General features: G+C 39.8%; 2 protein-coding genes across 2 annotated transcripts; both read left to right on the forward strand.

The window, feature by feature from the left end:
• Window positions 1-14: 14 nt before the first annotated feature.
• On the forward strand, window positions 15-8,119 carry LOC108890838 (leukotriene B4 receptor 1). Its single transcript, XM_018687851.2, has 5 exons — window positions 15-822; window positions 3,548-4,122; window positions 5,045-5,245; window positions 5,377-5,417; window positions 6,148-8,119. Exons 2-5 carry the CDS (start codon window positions 3,556-3,558, stop codon window positions 6,449-6,451), a joined length of 1,113 nt encoding a protein of 370 aa, XP_018543367.1. The 5' UTR covers window positions 15-822; window positions 3,548-3,555; the 3' UTR covers window positions 6,452-8,119.
• A 195-nt stretch (window positions 8,120-8,314) lies between these two features.
• ltb4r (leukotriene B4 receptor) lies at window positions 8,315-11,782 on the forward strand. The gene is made up of 4 exons (XM_018687850.2): window positions 8,315-8,465; window positions 9,210-9,753; window positions 10,218-10,491; window positions 10,935-11,782. Exons 2-4 carry the CDS (start codon window positions 9,263-9,265, stop codon window positions 11,304-11,306), a joined length of 1,137 nt encoding a protein of 378 aa, XP_018543366.1. The 5' UTR covers window positions 8,315-8,465; window positions 9,210-9,262; the 3' UTR covers window positions 11,307-11,782.
• The last annotated feature ends 4,845 nt before the right edge of the window (window positions 11,783-16,627 follow it).

Consider the following 16,627-nt stretch of genomic DNA (forward strand, 5'->3'; position numbering starts at 1 on the left):
AGCATTAAGAGCTGTTTACTTACCATTATAGAAGAAAAGCTACTATTTCTGCATCAAACTTCATTCCTTTACTTATCAAGAACTGTCGCCAGCGGTGGAAAGCAACAGCAATATATTTTGCTTCTGCTTCCACCACTTCTCTTCTTTTACTGAAGTTAGCATGCTAACCAGCTAGAGCTGGTCTGGGTAACCTGTCTCATCATTTTCCGACTCACCGTAGTGTCCAGACTGCATCTAAGGAAAAGTGAGTATACTAACCTCTTAAAAAAATCTTGTGGAAAGCCCTCGCAGAGCAGTAAAGGATGTTATAGAGTCATGCTCATGGTTCATAGACAAATTACTTAAGAATGTAATATTTAGGTGTCCATATATGTTAAGCCATGTTGTGTAGGTGGATTTATATGTGCTATGATTTTGAAGTATCTGCACCTGAAACATCAGATGCTACTTTGAGACTGAAGCTGCAAATTCTGTAGAAAATTGACTGGAAAAAATGTTCTGTACTCCAGGTGAACCAACCCTTCAAGCTGACTTGACTCAAATGGAATTCTTCACTCAACATGTGAGGACGTTGACAGACAGCAGGCAGGTCAGGTAATGGTGACACGCCTTCCCCTCTCAATGCACTACATGTTACAGCAGGTATGACCAATCAGTCAATGGAGAGACAACGAGAGACAATGAGAGAGAGCGAGTGGGTGGGTGGAAAACGTAGGGGGAAGAAAGCCTAAAAAGAACAGGAAGAAAATAGAGCATCTTCAGACTTCTTTCCCAGCTCTTGCTGTGTTCTGTCTTCTGTTCGGATTTACGTTCGATGCCTCGGTGAGTCTCATTTTCCTGTCTGTCATTCATGAGTATGTTTTGGTTTCTGTTAGTGACAACACTGTGGTTACTGCCACAAATCACTGCAGTCAATCATAGTTATGCTGCTACTGTTGAAGAAGAAACTCAGAACTTTGGTTTTATTTTTGAGGGTTTTCAGGAGTTCTTTTTCTGCCCTCCACTGCTGTGTATATTTTTAAGAATGTAAAGTGTCTCCATGGGTCTAGAGACATTTTATAAGGTTTGTTTGACAGCTGTGATTTGTTCAAATACGAGCAACATGTCAGTTTGCGCAAACAAATCTGTGTTGTCAGGCTCTTGTTCTTTGTGTTGTACACTGTCTGAATGCATGGACTTTCTTTAAGTACAGGACAGGAGTGTTTTAGCAGTCATGTGCATGAGTCACAGAATACACACAAACACACCTTTTGAGTGAGTCAGGTTTTATGGTGCGTAGCATGGTCACTTGTGTTACAAGTAGCTCTGTTTGTACAAATAATACTAAATTATGAAAAACAGAGAGAACAAAACTTGTGAGAAAACAGGGGTTTGTCAGCCACAACAGGAACGGAAACAGAAAAAACTAATGATGACAGTGACATCAACAGGCTGGTGAGAGTTGGTATAGTGTCTCATTGTTGGGGTATTACACACAGTATGACACAGTTTCACAACCCACTGCTGCTTTGATGCCACTGTCAGTGTGGTTTGACCGGCTTTCTGTAAACATTGGCCATGTGGTTACATGTCTTCGTCTCTTTCGTCCTCTGAAACCTTGAAGATTTTTTTTTTTTTTTCCATCTGATGTGAAAACAGTTTGAGCGTGTGGTTGAAACAAAGAAAAAAATCAGACTTTTGCATTATCAGCAGAGATTTAGTGTCTAGTTTACAAAAAAGCAAAAATTTTAAAGCTGTTATGAATTGCTTTCAAACACCCAAATAAATGAATAATCAACTTTGCTTGATAATACTTAAAGAATTCCAAGTCTCTAAGGTCCCTTAGTCTTAGAAGTGACACAAATTAAACACTTAGAGCTTCTTCTATAATGTGCAAAAGCATGTGCCACAACAGCTTGTACTGTATTATAAACAGTATACACTATGGGCTGTGGGAGCAGTACTGAAATTAAATGTCTTCAAAACACAACAAATGAAAGAATGCATCATTATCCCTGCTGTGTTTGTACCTGCCATATCACCTGGTGTACTCTCACTTATTACTATAGGCAATTACACATCGGTTTACACTGTAATAATCCATAATTAAAACACAGCTTGCAAAAAATTTTCAAACAGGTTTGGTTAGCAGATGTGGGTGTGAATATTTGATAATGTGCTCAAGAGTCCTAACACTGCATAGTTTGAGTTTCAACAGTCTTCAGGGCGTGCACTTACTCCAATAGTCAAGATATGTTGAACAAGTGATGACATGTTTTTTTTTTTTTTTTTTAAGCGATTTCCAGTAACATGAAATAGCTTTAATACATATGTTGCCTGGCAGGAGTTCATAGATTTAAAAAAAAAAGATGACAATTATCTGTTGTGTGAACTGTATAATGTATTTCTGGTAACTGATTGCTGCCAGTTCATTCAGTCTCCAAGCCCACCTGGTTCTATTAAATAGATCATTTACAAAAAACATGAGTGATAAATATAGTAACAGCTAATTTCCTAAACAAGCAGGAGACCAGTTTTAGCAAACGTTACTCAAATAGGAGCCACTTTGGAACAACTCATTACAACAGTCACTAAAGTTACATAACTATAACTGTACTGATATTAGCCACAAGTATGTTGACACCAAAACATGAAACTCTTGTGTGATTGTTGAACAACCAGGTTCATTAATCTGCTGCTATGACAGCCTCCACCCCTCTGGCTGCCCTTTCCCAAGATTTTGAAACCTGGCTAAGGGGATTTGCTCCTATTCAACAACAAGACAAAAAATATCAAATGTAAAAGTCTGTTTTGTGGCTCACAATGGCTCCTCAACCAGCAGCAATAGCTGTCAGATAATGTAATGAAGAAAAAGTAACAGGAAATGGAAATACTCAAGTGAAGTATAAAATTGTGTCCACATACTTTTGGTCAAAAAATGTATGTTTTCTATTATTTTGTTGTATTTGTATTTCATTTCATGTTATTCTACCCTTCCTTCTTCTTGATTGTATTTCTAAATACCCTAATACATTTCTTAGTCTTGTGTAAAGCATTCTAAAATGCTTTTGTGTTTGGATGATACTACAAATAAATGTGCCCTGTCAGGTCTGAAGAGAAAGAAAGAATATCAAACCAAATTATTGCTCAAATACTGATACAAACATGGTGACTGTTGCTCTCCATTCATGTCTGGTCTAGTTGTTCAGGAATTAAAAATCCCCGTTAAAACCTGTTGCACTTGCGCCATACTCCTACACTTTCCTGCAGGAATACATACTTGTATTGTAAAACTTGGCTTGTGCCAAATAAAACATGTGTGAGTATGATTCAGACCTGAGGCCGTTTTTTATTAGTTAAAAAATCTCTGTCACTTTGTATGTATTATACAGCCTAGTTACCTTTTAGGGAAACTGCCACATTGGTTATGAATTTCAAAAACCACACTTTTAAGCATTGCTTTGTTAGCATTTTATTTGTTAACTTTTTTGATGTGTTTTCTTTATCTTCATAAATTTAAAAGGTAGAGACCTACATCAATCATTTACCAATATTCTCTTTTTGGCAGGTAACAAAATGGCCCAGCATAGCAGTCTTAATTTCCTGAGCAACTCCACATCCACCAGTGCACCAGACACCATTGTGGACAACAAAACTGGCACCACTATGGGCGCCCTCATCCTGAGCCTTGTCTTTCTCTTGGGCCTACCTGGAAATGTCTTTGTTATCTGGAGCATCCTGGCCCGTGCTCGAAAGCAGACCGTCACCACTCTCCTGATTCTCAACCTAGCCATTGCAGACGGCTCCCTGATGGCCCTCACGCCATTCTTCATCATATATCTGATTTTGAAGAAGTGGGTGTTTAAGAAAATGATGTGTAAGATCCTCTTCTACTTGTGTCTGGCCAACATGTATGCTTCCATCCAGCTTATCATGCTGATGAGCCTCTACAGGCTGGTGGCAGTCCTGTGGCCGCAACGGATTAGTGTTATCACCAGCCGGAGGACAGTCATGAGGGTGCTTGCAGTGGTGTGGGCGCTGGTGATGGTCGTCTCTGTTCCTGCAATTATCTACAGAGACGTGAGGAATGAGAAGAATACCACGTTGTGCGAATCATTTTATGATGACGATAAATCATACCATGTGAGTAGGATGCATTTATCCATTTATTCTTTTTAATTTTATTATACTGTTTTTCTGTTTTTTCTCTCTGTCCTTTTGTGTTGTTGTGTTTCTTTGTGTATGTATTTGTAAACTGACCTAACTGTTAATAATAAAAAACAAAAGAGTATCATGTGAGTGATCAAGAACCTTAGTATATTGTCTTCCCAGCATCAAAAAGTAGAAAGCACTCTCCATTGTTCAATGTCTCATTAGGAGTTAGATGATGGGATGATGTCAGTTGGGCCTCACTTTGTTTGATAGAGACACTGGTCTAAGACCTGCAACCTTGGCATTTTAGGTGTGAGGAATGGATTAGGGCTTAGGGTTAAGTCTGAGGTCAAGAGTTCTAGAGAGCTGTGTAGCTAAGCTAGCTACTGGATGGGCAACAGGTTCCACCAATTTATAGGGCCTTCTTAGTGAGTAATGTGTTATGAGTGATTGATCAAGTAACTTGCACCATAGGTCACAGCACAGGTCACAGAAATACATACAACTGCAGAGTCAATAGCAATTTGACTTGGCTTAGATTGCCTGGACATGTTTAACCTTTCATGTGGAAAACTTCTGACAGACGGGCTCAGAGTTCTTGGAAAAAAGATAATCTGATCCAACCACATCTAGAGGCAACGGATGGTTTCAGATGGTGTTAGACGATCTGATGTGATCTGACTTTTTTGGAGCATCCTAAGGCCCTGACTGGTGGGGAGTCCCAGACGTTTAGGAGAATTAAAGGAGAAGATCAATACACACTCAAGCTATATGAAGCCAGAGCCAGGAGATGATTTGCCTTGCTTTGTGTAAATACTGGTAGGAGTGAGAAACCTCTAGCACGTGTATGAATTATATTATGAATATTCAATTCTATGTCCCTCTATTCTCTTGTCTTATCTCCTCTTTGCAGGCAGCCCTCCAGTACATGCCGGAAATTGTGTTGGGATTTGTAATTCCCTATACTGTCATTTTAGTCAGCTATATCTGCATCTTACGTCGGATCCGACAAACCAAGTTCCGCCGTCGAATTCGCAGTGAGAAGCTCATCCTTGCCATCGTGTTGACTTTCTGCCTCTTTTGGTTACCTTACCACATCGTCAACTTGGTTCAAGTATGTCGCTCATCTTCTTTTTGTTACAAATGATACTATTACTGGTTTAATTAATTATTAATAAAAGTGTAATAATGTTCACTGTGACCTTTTTGGCTGTTGTTAATCAAGCAATTTTGCATTGCCCTTAGGTTTCATGGGGTTTATGTCAAGAAGGTCCAGTAAAAACACTGTAAGTGATGACACAACAGTTTGAGTTCATCTTATTTTTATGGTTAATATTAAAAGTCAAGCACAAACCAATCATCAGTGTTATCATCCTTTAAATGGTGAAAGTACAGGGAAGAAATCAACATTTTGGAATATGTGCTCATTTGCTTTCTTTCTGAGAGATAGATGAAAAAATTGATTCTACTCTTGAAAGTGTGCATTATGTTAGAGGAACAGATAGGTGGCAATTAGCTTGGCTTACCATACCGGATTCCTGATTTACTTCAAAGTTCAAAATTACAGCTATATTAGCACGTCTCACTATGTCATGTTTTTTAAAGCAAATAGTAGCCTCACAGGAAAACAACAATTTGTGGCTTTACAGGGAATTGCATGTTATATTTCTTGACAAATGACAGCTAGGTACAGTGACTTCCTCATCTTTTTGATGCAGAACACAAGTCCTGGGCACATTGATAAACTGTTGTTCACGAAAAATAGTTACAGAACCTAGCAGCATGTTAGCAAGCTAGAAGATGTATTCTTTAACTCAAGATGATGCCAAGCTAGCTGTTTCGCCTTGCTTCCAGTCTTTATGCTAAGCTAAGTTAATTGCATCTTGTCTTAAGTGCAAAGACATGAGAGTGGGTATCAATATTTCACCTAACTCCCAGAAACAAAAGTGAATGAGTGTATTTATCATCTTTCAGTTTTTACTGATAAAATTCTCTGCTTACTTCTCCATCCAACAGGCTGGGTAAAATATGGCACAACAGCCGTGCTGTCACCTCCTCCATAGCCTTCATCAGCAGCTGTGTCAACCCAGTGCTCTACTTCTTCGCAGGAAAGTCTTACATCCAGCGAGAAGGGTTGGCGTTCATGGCACGCTTGTTTGAGGGCACGGGGCTAGACTCGGCCACCAGGAAGAGCCGACAGAACAGCCAGAACAGTCGTGACAAAGACAAAGAGGCAGATACCATCATGCTAAAAGACAAGGATCAGGACTCTGTCACCAACTCAAACTCTAATGTCAAACCAGTGAAGAATGGCAAGTAGAGGACACAGGAGGCAGCAGACTTGATGCTGGTGTTGTTGCTCAGGAGTTACTCTTAAATCACTCAGGCTCCGTCCAGTCACAAGCAATTTCTTTTCATTGTAACTATAATTACGGGTACATGTACAGCTGGTTCCTGCAAATCAAGAAAGGCTTCAGCTGCTCCACAACATGGTGTCTGTCTTGATGAGACTGTTACAAACTTTAAAAAGGACTTGGCATACTGCTCCTGGAACAGTTTGCTGCTTGAGGCATCCAAAAGTCGCACTCTTGTGTATGAGGTGTTGCTTAAACCTCACAACACAATGAAGCCTTGCACTGACCTTAACTATTCCATAAAGGGAAACTGTGGAGTATTTTCCAGGAGACTAAAACTCACCACCCCACCAAAGAACCTGTTAAATACAAAATCCATCCAAACAGAGGTGGTTCCCGGTGTTTGCTGTATATGTTTACTGTAAAGTCAATATGAAACTTTTTAGAAATTTTTTATAAGATTTGTCTGTGTAATTTTCTTTATGCAATGTTTTACTTGTAAAAAAAAATACCTGACAAAAGCACAGAAATGTTTAACTGAACTGAAACAGTGAATACTGTTGTACCTCAGTGATGAGTTGAGAGTTGAAGATGAGAGTTCAGGTTTGACAGGCACTTGATTTTGTATCTAGTTACAAGATTCTACTGTTTTTCTTATGTCTTACTGTCTTGAAAGCTGCATGGATGTATTTTTGGTCGGTTGGGCACAGTGGAACAAGCTGTATACACAGCATTGACATATAATGAGGTAAAGTTGTTATGATGAACATGTTAGCATAACATAACATGTTAGTTATGTCCTACAGAACCACTCTCCTTTTAGCTCTGTTCAGGTCTCAACCAACTCCTGTGATAAACATTTGAGTCTTCAGCTGCTAAATGGTCCGCTTTGTTCACCAGCTAGTCGCTAACTTCAACTCTCTGCTGTTTGGTACTGAGAAAACAGCGTGCCATGATTTTAACAGAGGCTTTTCAGTGAAAACTGCTCCCCCATGTGGTTAGATATGAGATTGTTGGGAGCAGTGAGGGTGTGTCAAACTGTACCATTGCTGAGAAGTTAAATTAAACCAACGGGAACTGTAGACTTAGAGGTTTATTCTCGGCAGGTCATCACTGCAAGGGACATTTGGTCCATTTTTAACATGAAAATATGAATTACTCTAGCCTTAAAGTGGAATGTTTTAATATTTCACTGTGAGCATGCAATCAGTAAAACAATGAAATACAGGAAAAGCACAAAATTGATTTAAACACCTTTTCTTGAAACATCACAGTTTTGTTATGCAATTAGATACGTTCTGTCCCTCATAAGCAACTTGAGACACGTAGAAAGAGGAACATGATGTAAATCTGCCAAAAAGTCTGGTGCAACGGAGCAGACAGTTTACGATAGAGGGATGAATTAAAGGTCATGTATCAACAAGATCCTGGCTTTTTACTGGAATATTCACCTCCCCCCTCTTATTCATCCTCCTACTGTATCTTGTGCTGTTCCTTCTTGCTCGTTCTTAAAACCGATGCCATCAGTTTCACAATAACTCATGACTCTTTATGATACCTGTTTTCTTTCCCTTTCATCTGTTAACTGCATTGTCACTGCAGGTCTGTGATTCTTAGAAGATGCTGTGTGTCAACTTTTTCCATAAAGGGGGCGATCATACCTGTATCACCCAGTATTTTATATGCCACTCATCAGTCATAGAGTACAGCAATAGGCTGAAATGTGTAGGAGGAACAACGACATCACAACCCTGTAAGCTGAAGCTGGCTTCCTGTGGTCACTGGATTTCCCCTCACATGACCCTTCTTACTCAATAAATGTACTCAATTTTGTTTTTCTCTCCTCACACAGCCCTCAAATTAAAGAGGGACACCCAGGAGTTCACAGTACATCAGAAGCAGAGTAAAAGTGAAGGGAATTGGTAAATCTTTAGAGTGGATTTACTGTGTTGGATATTAAATACATATCTGCAGTTGAAGGTCAGTGTGTGAATTTTGTATAAATCACCTTTTTAAAATATAACTGCAAAACTTTGGTTGTTGTTTGACAAAAACATTTCAAATATTTTGTGATGTACAATTTTGTAATACAAGTATGGGAAAGGGGGGAAAAATGAATTCAGTTTTTAAATACAGCTCATGAACATTTCAAATGACTATTTTAGATTCTATTTTGTTTTTGAAATGCAAAGCTTTCTGTATGACGTGTGTTTAGAGGCTAGATGATTAAAAACAACTTTATAGTGATCTCTGTTCTTGTCTGCTTCTTGGTTATAATGTTCCACAAAGCAGAGATTTTACAGTTATAATTACTAAGATTCATTCAGCACATATTGTGCTCCATCATATGACTTTTACATTCAGCTTTAAGGTGTATTTCAACAACTAGTGATGTGCTGGCTCACAAATATATGAAAGAAAAGGGAAGCCACATTTTTTGTTCTTGCTTTCCTCTCCCTCTTGGATTTACTTATCCAAGCAAATGGCAAAAATACTTTTGAAATGAACTAAAATTCAGGGAATAATTTCCATTTGTCTGTAAAAGTTATTGGCATGTGTAATCTGACCTATTCCTACACCATCTTCCACAGAGGCTAACAGAGATGCAGTGATACTGATAATGAAAAAAATATATTGCATAATGTTTCACAGGGCTGGCATGCATTCACATTTCGCAAACCTTAATACAACATATCCTGTTTCCTGGGTGTTTGTCTCTAAAAGGTTGAGTCAGATTCACAGTTGTCACAGCCTGTCTCCCAGTCGTCAGAGGCACGATGGCATCCAATATCACCACCACCATCTCCCAGCAGGCCGCCCCTGCCTCCTCTTCTCTGTCTGTCTCAGCCCAGATTGGCATCACCATCCTCACCTTGGCATTTGTGCTGGGCTTCCCCGGGAACCTGTTTGTGGCCTGGTCGGTGCTCTGCCAGGTCAAGAAGCGCTCAGTGACCTGTTTGTTGGTGCTGAACCTGGCTCTGGCAGATGCCTTTGTTCTGCTCAGCGCCCCTCTTTTTCTGCGGTACCTGGCTGGAGGCCGAGGCTGGGAGTTTGGCTCAGCAGCGTGCAAACTGGTGCACTACCTGTCAAGTGTGAACATGTACGTCTCCATCTACCTCATCTGCCTGATGAGCATGGACCGCTGGCTGGCTGTCACGAAGCCTTTTCTGTCCCAGAGAATGAGGACCAAGCGTTCCCTCCTGGTTCTCCTGCTTGTGGTCTGGGTGATGGCGTTCATCCTGTCACTGCCGATGCCTTTTTACCGCAGGTGAGACTAAACTTTTACTTTGTACCTACCTGTTGCAAACATTAGTTTTTAATGGCTGCTGCAAGGCAAGTTTCCCATGGAGAGAAATGAAGTGAAGTCAAGAGAGAAAGGAGAACCTGCTATAATTTGTGACAAAGGTGTCACATTATGTGTTAACATAACACCTCTTCTCCCTTTTTGGATTTTATTTCATGATTGTATTCAACCAAACCAACCGCAGACAGTGTTAAGCAATTTAATATACATCACGGCCAGCTACTGGCTGGGACACCCAGGTGGTGAGAGGTTAAACGCACCTAGAATGAATCACCATTAAACAAACCACAACAGCATCAAAAGTTTTGGCTGAGCACAAATTAATCCAAATTATGAGTCAGCGTAACCTGTGGCTATGTGTGTGCTGAGTATGCATGTTGCCACACTCACTTTCTATGTGTGTATTTTCTCTCCTGTTTCTCTGACAGCAATGTGAAGATACCACTACCAAACATCACTTTGTACCTTTGTAAGCCGTACCACTGGAACAGCGTGGGTCACAAAGTCTTCCAGTACCTGTTTGAGACCATCATGGGCTGCGTGGTGCCCTTCTCCCTCATCAACACGTGTTACGCCTCCGTTATCTGCCGTCTGCAGAATGCAAGGTTCCACCGCAGAGGACAAGGCAGCCGTCTGATCCTGATGATAATTTGTGCCTTCGCAGTATTCTGGCTGCCCTATCACATCGTCAACATCATAGAGGTGATTTATCTTTTTGTTGAAAAAAAAAAAGAGTTTAATCTACTGTACGTTTGGCTGAAACAGATTACATTAGATCCCCTCAAAGAACATTGACTGCAGATTGATCCAGAACAATAATAACAGGGAAATTTAAAGAAACATCACTGTCTTAAGCTTACAAAAAAACTATATAAGTGACTTAATTAACAGATAGGTTCCTGATAAACTTAAACTGTCAGTGTTCAGCAAATTTACCACATATACCAATATACCAAATTTACCAGTGCTGTTATAGATATACAGGCAATTTCTCCAGCCTCAATGTTTTTGACTAGTCCTTTTTTATTTGTATAGGCTGGATATGTCCACAATTAATATTTGAATACCAGCTTTCATTTGAGAATTCACTGTTTTCCTGTTTCCTTACTTCCTCTAACCTCCCTTCTCTCCTCTCCCTCCCTCAGGTGATTGGTCTGCTGCAAGGCAGTGATTCAGTGATGAAGGCTGCTCAAACAGCCCGCCCAAATGTCACGGCCTTTGCCTACTTCAGCAGTGCCATCAATCCAATCCTCTACGTGTTTGCTGGCAGCTCCCACATCCGTCAGGCCGGCCTCAGCTTCATGGGCAAACTGTTTGAGGCCACCTACTCTGAGAGCAGGAGCACGTCCACCTTCACCCGCAGCGGCCGCAGCAGCTCTCCGGATGAGAGCTCCGCCCTGCAAACGCTGTCAGTCAAACTGGGGAAGCCTTTCAAAAGCAAGAACAAGGAGAAGAGCAGCAGCAGCGGGGTGAGCAAGGACATTGAGACTCTGGCCAGTGTTGACCAGCTGGAGTAGCACTTAAGCCATTTTCCTTGGACTATCTTTGTAAATTAATTGATTAGATACCAACTTGCCTCATGAATTTGTATTTTTGAGCTTTTACGTCCATAAGCTTTATCATGTTCAGGTTTAGACTGAAAAATGCCTATCGGGGGGGGGGGAGGTCTGAATCCAGCATGTGAATGGCGGACCCTGCCACTAACATTGAAAACTAATAATGATTTGTATAGTTTACATGATTTTCAGTCATGGCCGTTTTTTTTAATGAGCCTACAAAATAATGTTTGGCTTTGTGTAGCATTGACTCTGTATACTTTATAACTTTAAATATAAATTATTGCATGTATTTTAAGTATTATGCTAGGGTTTCAATGCCTTATTTAAATCATTTTGTAATTTTTGTCTCTTGTTTAACTGGACTTAAAGTCTTATGATCTGGAAAATATAACAGTGATGTGTATTATCATTAGTAATAAAAGTTGTTTAATTAATCTTTTGTTGTGTATTTGTCATAAGAGGTCCACACAACTACTAGAAATATTGGCTTGCAAAAGTAATTGTCCTTTTTCACGGAATAGTGCACAAAATTACAGTATACTGTTACATAAGCAATGTTCAACAGCATGAATAGAACATTGCTTAAGATAAATTTCATCAAAGCATCCTTCCTTCCTTCCTCCTGTTCCTTCCTCCTGTTTCGTGCATCAAATCTGTGACCTGTTTCACAACGCTTGTCTTAAACAGCCAGGTCACAATCTCCTCTTAAATCTTCTTAAAAGTTCTGAGCTGGTTTCAAATTTCCCATGAGAGAAACTGAACAAGTGACAAAACCAGGAGCTTGAGGAACTAAGTCACATCTCAAGCCAGTATATGACAGTGAATAGACATTTAAAGATCTTACCATGATAACATACTGGAGACCCAGCGTAGATGATGGCGACATGCCTCTCACATTAAGATTTCCCCATCAATGCATGCTGAATCATCAGGCAGAATTTACTCTTGGGTGCGTTAATTGCCTGATGGTTTTTCTTTGAATAGCTTTTGCTCTTTGTGTTAAAATATAACACTTTAATTCTTTTCTTTTCACTTTTTGTTGTTTCATTATTTTTCGAGACAAGCAAGTAGGTGTTGGGTATGCTATTTTTTATTTATTACACGGATTTGATTTGTATGTCGGTGCTGTGATTAGTTTTGATTTTGCATCTCCTTCCCCCATTCCCATCACAAGAGATAGATAAATATTGTCAAAGGACTAAGACGTCATGAATAAAATCGGTTTGCTAATTTCCTTCCTGTCCTACTTACCCTTCCTCTCTTTCTCTCTCCCTCCATAATTGCTGAAATGATAACTCGTGTTATTCTAAATATCGAACACCTAATTTAGGTTAACCATTGAAAATTCAGAAACCACCCTCTGACAGTTGACATTTGCAGATCTGAAGTGTTTCTCACTCACTGGTGAAAAATTGCAGACATGTGGGTGTTTGGATCACTGACAGTGGATTATTGGACATCAGCTGTTAATATCAAAGGAGATCCAAGATGATAAAGAGACACCAAGCAGCTGGAAGAGAAAGTCTTTAATGAATAAAGAGAAAAATAATTGCAAAGATTAAAGATTATATTAGATTCTGAGGAACTGTAGTTTTATTATCCTGCCTGTGCAAAACACACACTCATTTCTAACTGCCTGTGACCGATGACAGGAAGTCGTTTGTGAATGAGGTGCGTTAAACAAATAAATAGGGCAAAACCGTTGTGCAAAAGCTGTGGTGGGTTGTGTGACCTCATTGAGTATCATTTTTGAAGTGGCTGACTGAAGTGTTTTAACTGTGACTTATTTCACATACTTGGAATTTCTTGAGCTTTTACACAGCAACATTTGTTTTTATTTGATGTTGCTGGTCGCTGTCTTGGTGCATACAATGTGTCTCTGTGTTTACCAGCAAAAAGTACAAGACAATAAACATTAAAACACACCAATGTACACCATTTTGTTCAATAAAAAGTAACTTACGAGGTAAAACAAAGTTCTCTGAGCCAGCAAACTTGGTGACAGTCATTTAGCTAACGGAAGTTCATGTAGTTTAGTCAGAAGATGGATATGTACTGTTGCAACACAGCTAATCAGCTTCCTTCCATTTTGGACTCTCCAGCTCTCTGTCCCCTCAAAGATCAGCAGTGTCACCACAGCTTACAACACTGAATGGAAACCATCACAAAATTCAACATGCCCTTAACCTTTCTTATTTTAAAGGGTAGTGCAGCACTTCCACAGGATAGGGGGCAATCACAAGAGACACATTTAAAAAAAAAAATGAAGTCAGAATTGAAGCAGGAGAGGCTGAGGTATCCTGACTTTTAGAACCAAGGATGGGTCAAGCTTTAAAAACACTGGATCCTACATTTCCCTTAGCATAAGTAATTGCATCTCATATGAATTGTAGCCCTGAAACCTCAAATTCATGACATCACAATAAGATTACCATGGGCTATTTTGTCACGAATGTTCTTCAGACCCACAGAGGACAAGTTGGGTAGTTTTCCTACGATGTGTAAACTAATCTTGATGTGGTAAAAGTCAGTGCAGTTCCCCTTTAAAGTTTATCTCACAGGGGATGAGAATTGTTTTAATCAGCCGACATTAAAGAATTTTTGGCAAATGAAGACTTAATAGAGGCTTAACAATGAAGCTATTGCTCACTCAGTGTATAACAACATCATATTTTGACGCTGTGAACTATTCCCTCGTTAATTTAGAGTAAATAAATCGGAGTCTTTTAGTTTGGTAGATTTGAGCACTGACGTCACATTTTGGAGACGGGAGGGGTGGGTCTGACTCGTAATTAGCGAATGATGTAAAACACCTGTGGAAATCAGGAACGCAGCAAAGGTGTCGATTTACGAGATTAATTTCAAACTGTAAATAGTGGTAATATTTTTTAACTAAGACTTTTACTCTATGAAATGTGGAGCCCTACCGGAACTTTTGACTTTCTTCCTTTTTTACCTATAAATTGAATGAAGAGAAAAAAGGGAAGAAGAGGGTTACTAGCCAAAATGGATAGTATGACCAGTAGCTTTGCGGAAGGACGCTGCCTCACGCGCGCTTTACAATCTAATCTACAGCTACGGGTGAGTTACACAACACACTAAATGACTAATATTCAACATGTGTTGGAAATTTGACTCTCCTGTACTGAGTATTAAGTGTTTTAAATGACAGCAAGGCAAACAAATCTCATTTGAAAAGATGGACCGCTATGTGCTTGGTGTCTGCCATAGTATTGTTTAAGATACTAGATGTTATACAAATTCACAAATATCATCATATAAACAGAGACCACATGTTAATCTGTAAAAGTAGTAGTGATGTTTCATCCCCCACCAGCTGTTTTGAAAGTTGTGTAAGAGCACCCTCTTATTAAAAACAGTGGCTTGAGGATTAAAACATGGAAACTTTATGGTTGTAAATTAACTTCTGAAAGGCTGCCGGCCCCTGCCTGTCATCAGAAAATTATTGCTGCAGCCAAAAAGAATGAGAGGACAGGAATTATCCCCAAAAATAAAACACAGTTGGTATTCTGTAGCCCCATATTTGATGAAGAGAAAAGAAAAGAGAAATAAATGGTGAGGCCAAGATTCAAAAGAGGATGACACACACATGGAAATAAAATAATGCCTCATGCCTGACATACAGTGAATTCTTCTAAGCATGTCCAGGACATGAGACATCCTTGAACTTCTGTGGTGCTACAGAGATGTAGTGGAAGTAAGCTTGGATGTTCTCCCCCTCTGCAGCAACACATAGGTGTCAGCCAGGACCAGCACATCCATAGCGAGAGAGCCCCCTGCAGCTGGGACTGAAGCAGTACATATCTGAGTTCCCAAGTCTGACTCCAGCTTAGTCTCGGCTAACCCATGTAGATGAATCCCAGTATGCATTCAGTGACCCAGGATGCCTCGACTTACAGGCGCACGGCATCCTCAGACACCCGTAACTCTTGCAGAGCAGTGCCGTGACACAGAATTTCTTTCATTTCCTCTGTTTATGCCATGCTGTTACATAATTAGAAGTTTTTTGCGTTTACAACAGCACAGCATGTTGAGTCAGCATGTGTCACAGGGAAAGGGGTTTCAAGGTGATGCAAAACATCCATCACTGATGTAAGACTAAAGGAGTGACTCACTACATTTCATGATTGGAAAAATTCTCTTATAGCTGTCACTGATGCTACTTTCTCCTTCATAACCAACAGCTGAAATTTCAAATGATGTACTTCAGTACAATTTTGATGTAGTTGAGTATTCCTATTGCTACATTATACTTCTACTCCACATTGCACAGGGGAAATATTGCATTTTTTAAACTCCTACTTTTAACTAATACCTACAGTTACTATGCAGATTTCTTATACAAAACTTTTGATCAGTCAGTAAAATGTGATAAATTGTTATAGATTAACATAATCACAACTTAAATGGAAAGAATATTAATTGTTAAAGGAATGTTTTCATATTGCTTTATACTTAGGTAAACGATCTGCATACTTGTCTATACACACAACAAGGAAACCAACTGGACACAGTCTGTGGCACTTTGTCAGGAATGTGTAAACATGGGTCACTTTAGGACATCATATCTCTCTCCTCTACTTGTATTGTTTCATCACACTCTACTCCTCTCTCCAACAAGTCCTTGATGATTGTCATGTTCTTTTTTTTCTCTTTTGCTGCTGAGGTTGCGACCTTTGACATGCACCTTTCCTGTGGCCTCTCCATTTCTAGACACCTGCAAGAATTCAGCACCTTGTCTTCTACCCCCTCTTTACTCAAGTCCAAGGTCAGCTTTCCAAGGTATGTAAAGTCCAGAACAGCCCTTAACCCAGCCGGGGTCAAGCAATGAGCAATATCCTCCACTAGCTACCAGCACAGTTCTGTGAGGTTGGAAGGAGCTGCCTTGGAAGGGAAGGGTGCAGTTCTTTCTCCTTAAGGCTTTGTAGTAGAGTGAAGAGGGTGTCAGAGTATGAGGGGATGATGTAAGTGAGTAAGAGTTTAGTGTCTGAACTATGGTTTGAGTCCGTTTCTGTATTACTTATTGGTTTTGAAGGAGAGTCCTTGGTGTCCCTCTTTGCCCACTGTCACCCGAACATGTTTTTACTTTTTCAGTCTTGTACTCTTTCTTTTCCTTCTCCACCTCTTTCTCTTCTTTTTCTGAGACGTTTCCTCATTTTTGTTTCTCTGCACCCACTGTCACCTGGCCCACCTTCTTTTCACAGTACGGATGATTAGACATTTCCTGTCCGAGTGCAAGGTACAGAGAAAGAAAGGGC

This window comes from Lates calcarifer, linkage group LG14 (genome assembly GCF_001640805.2).
Source record: "Lates calcarifer isolate ASB-BC8 linkage group LG14, TLL_Latcal_v3, whole genome shotgun sequence".
Taxonomy (NCBI): domain Eukaryota; kingdom Metazoa; phylum Chordata; class Actinopteri; family Centropomidae; genus Lates; species Lates calcarifer.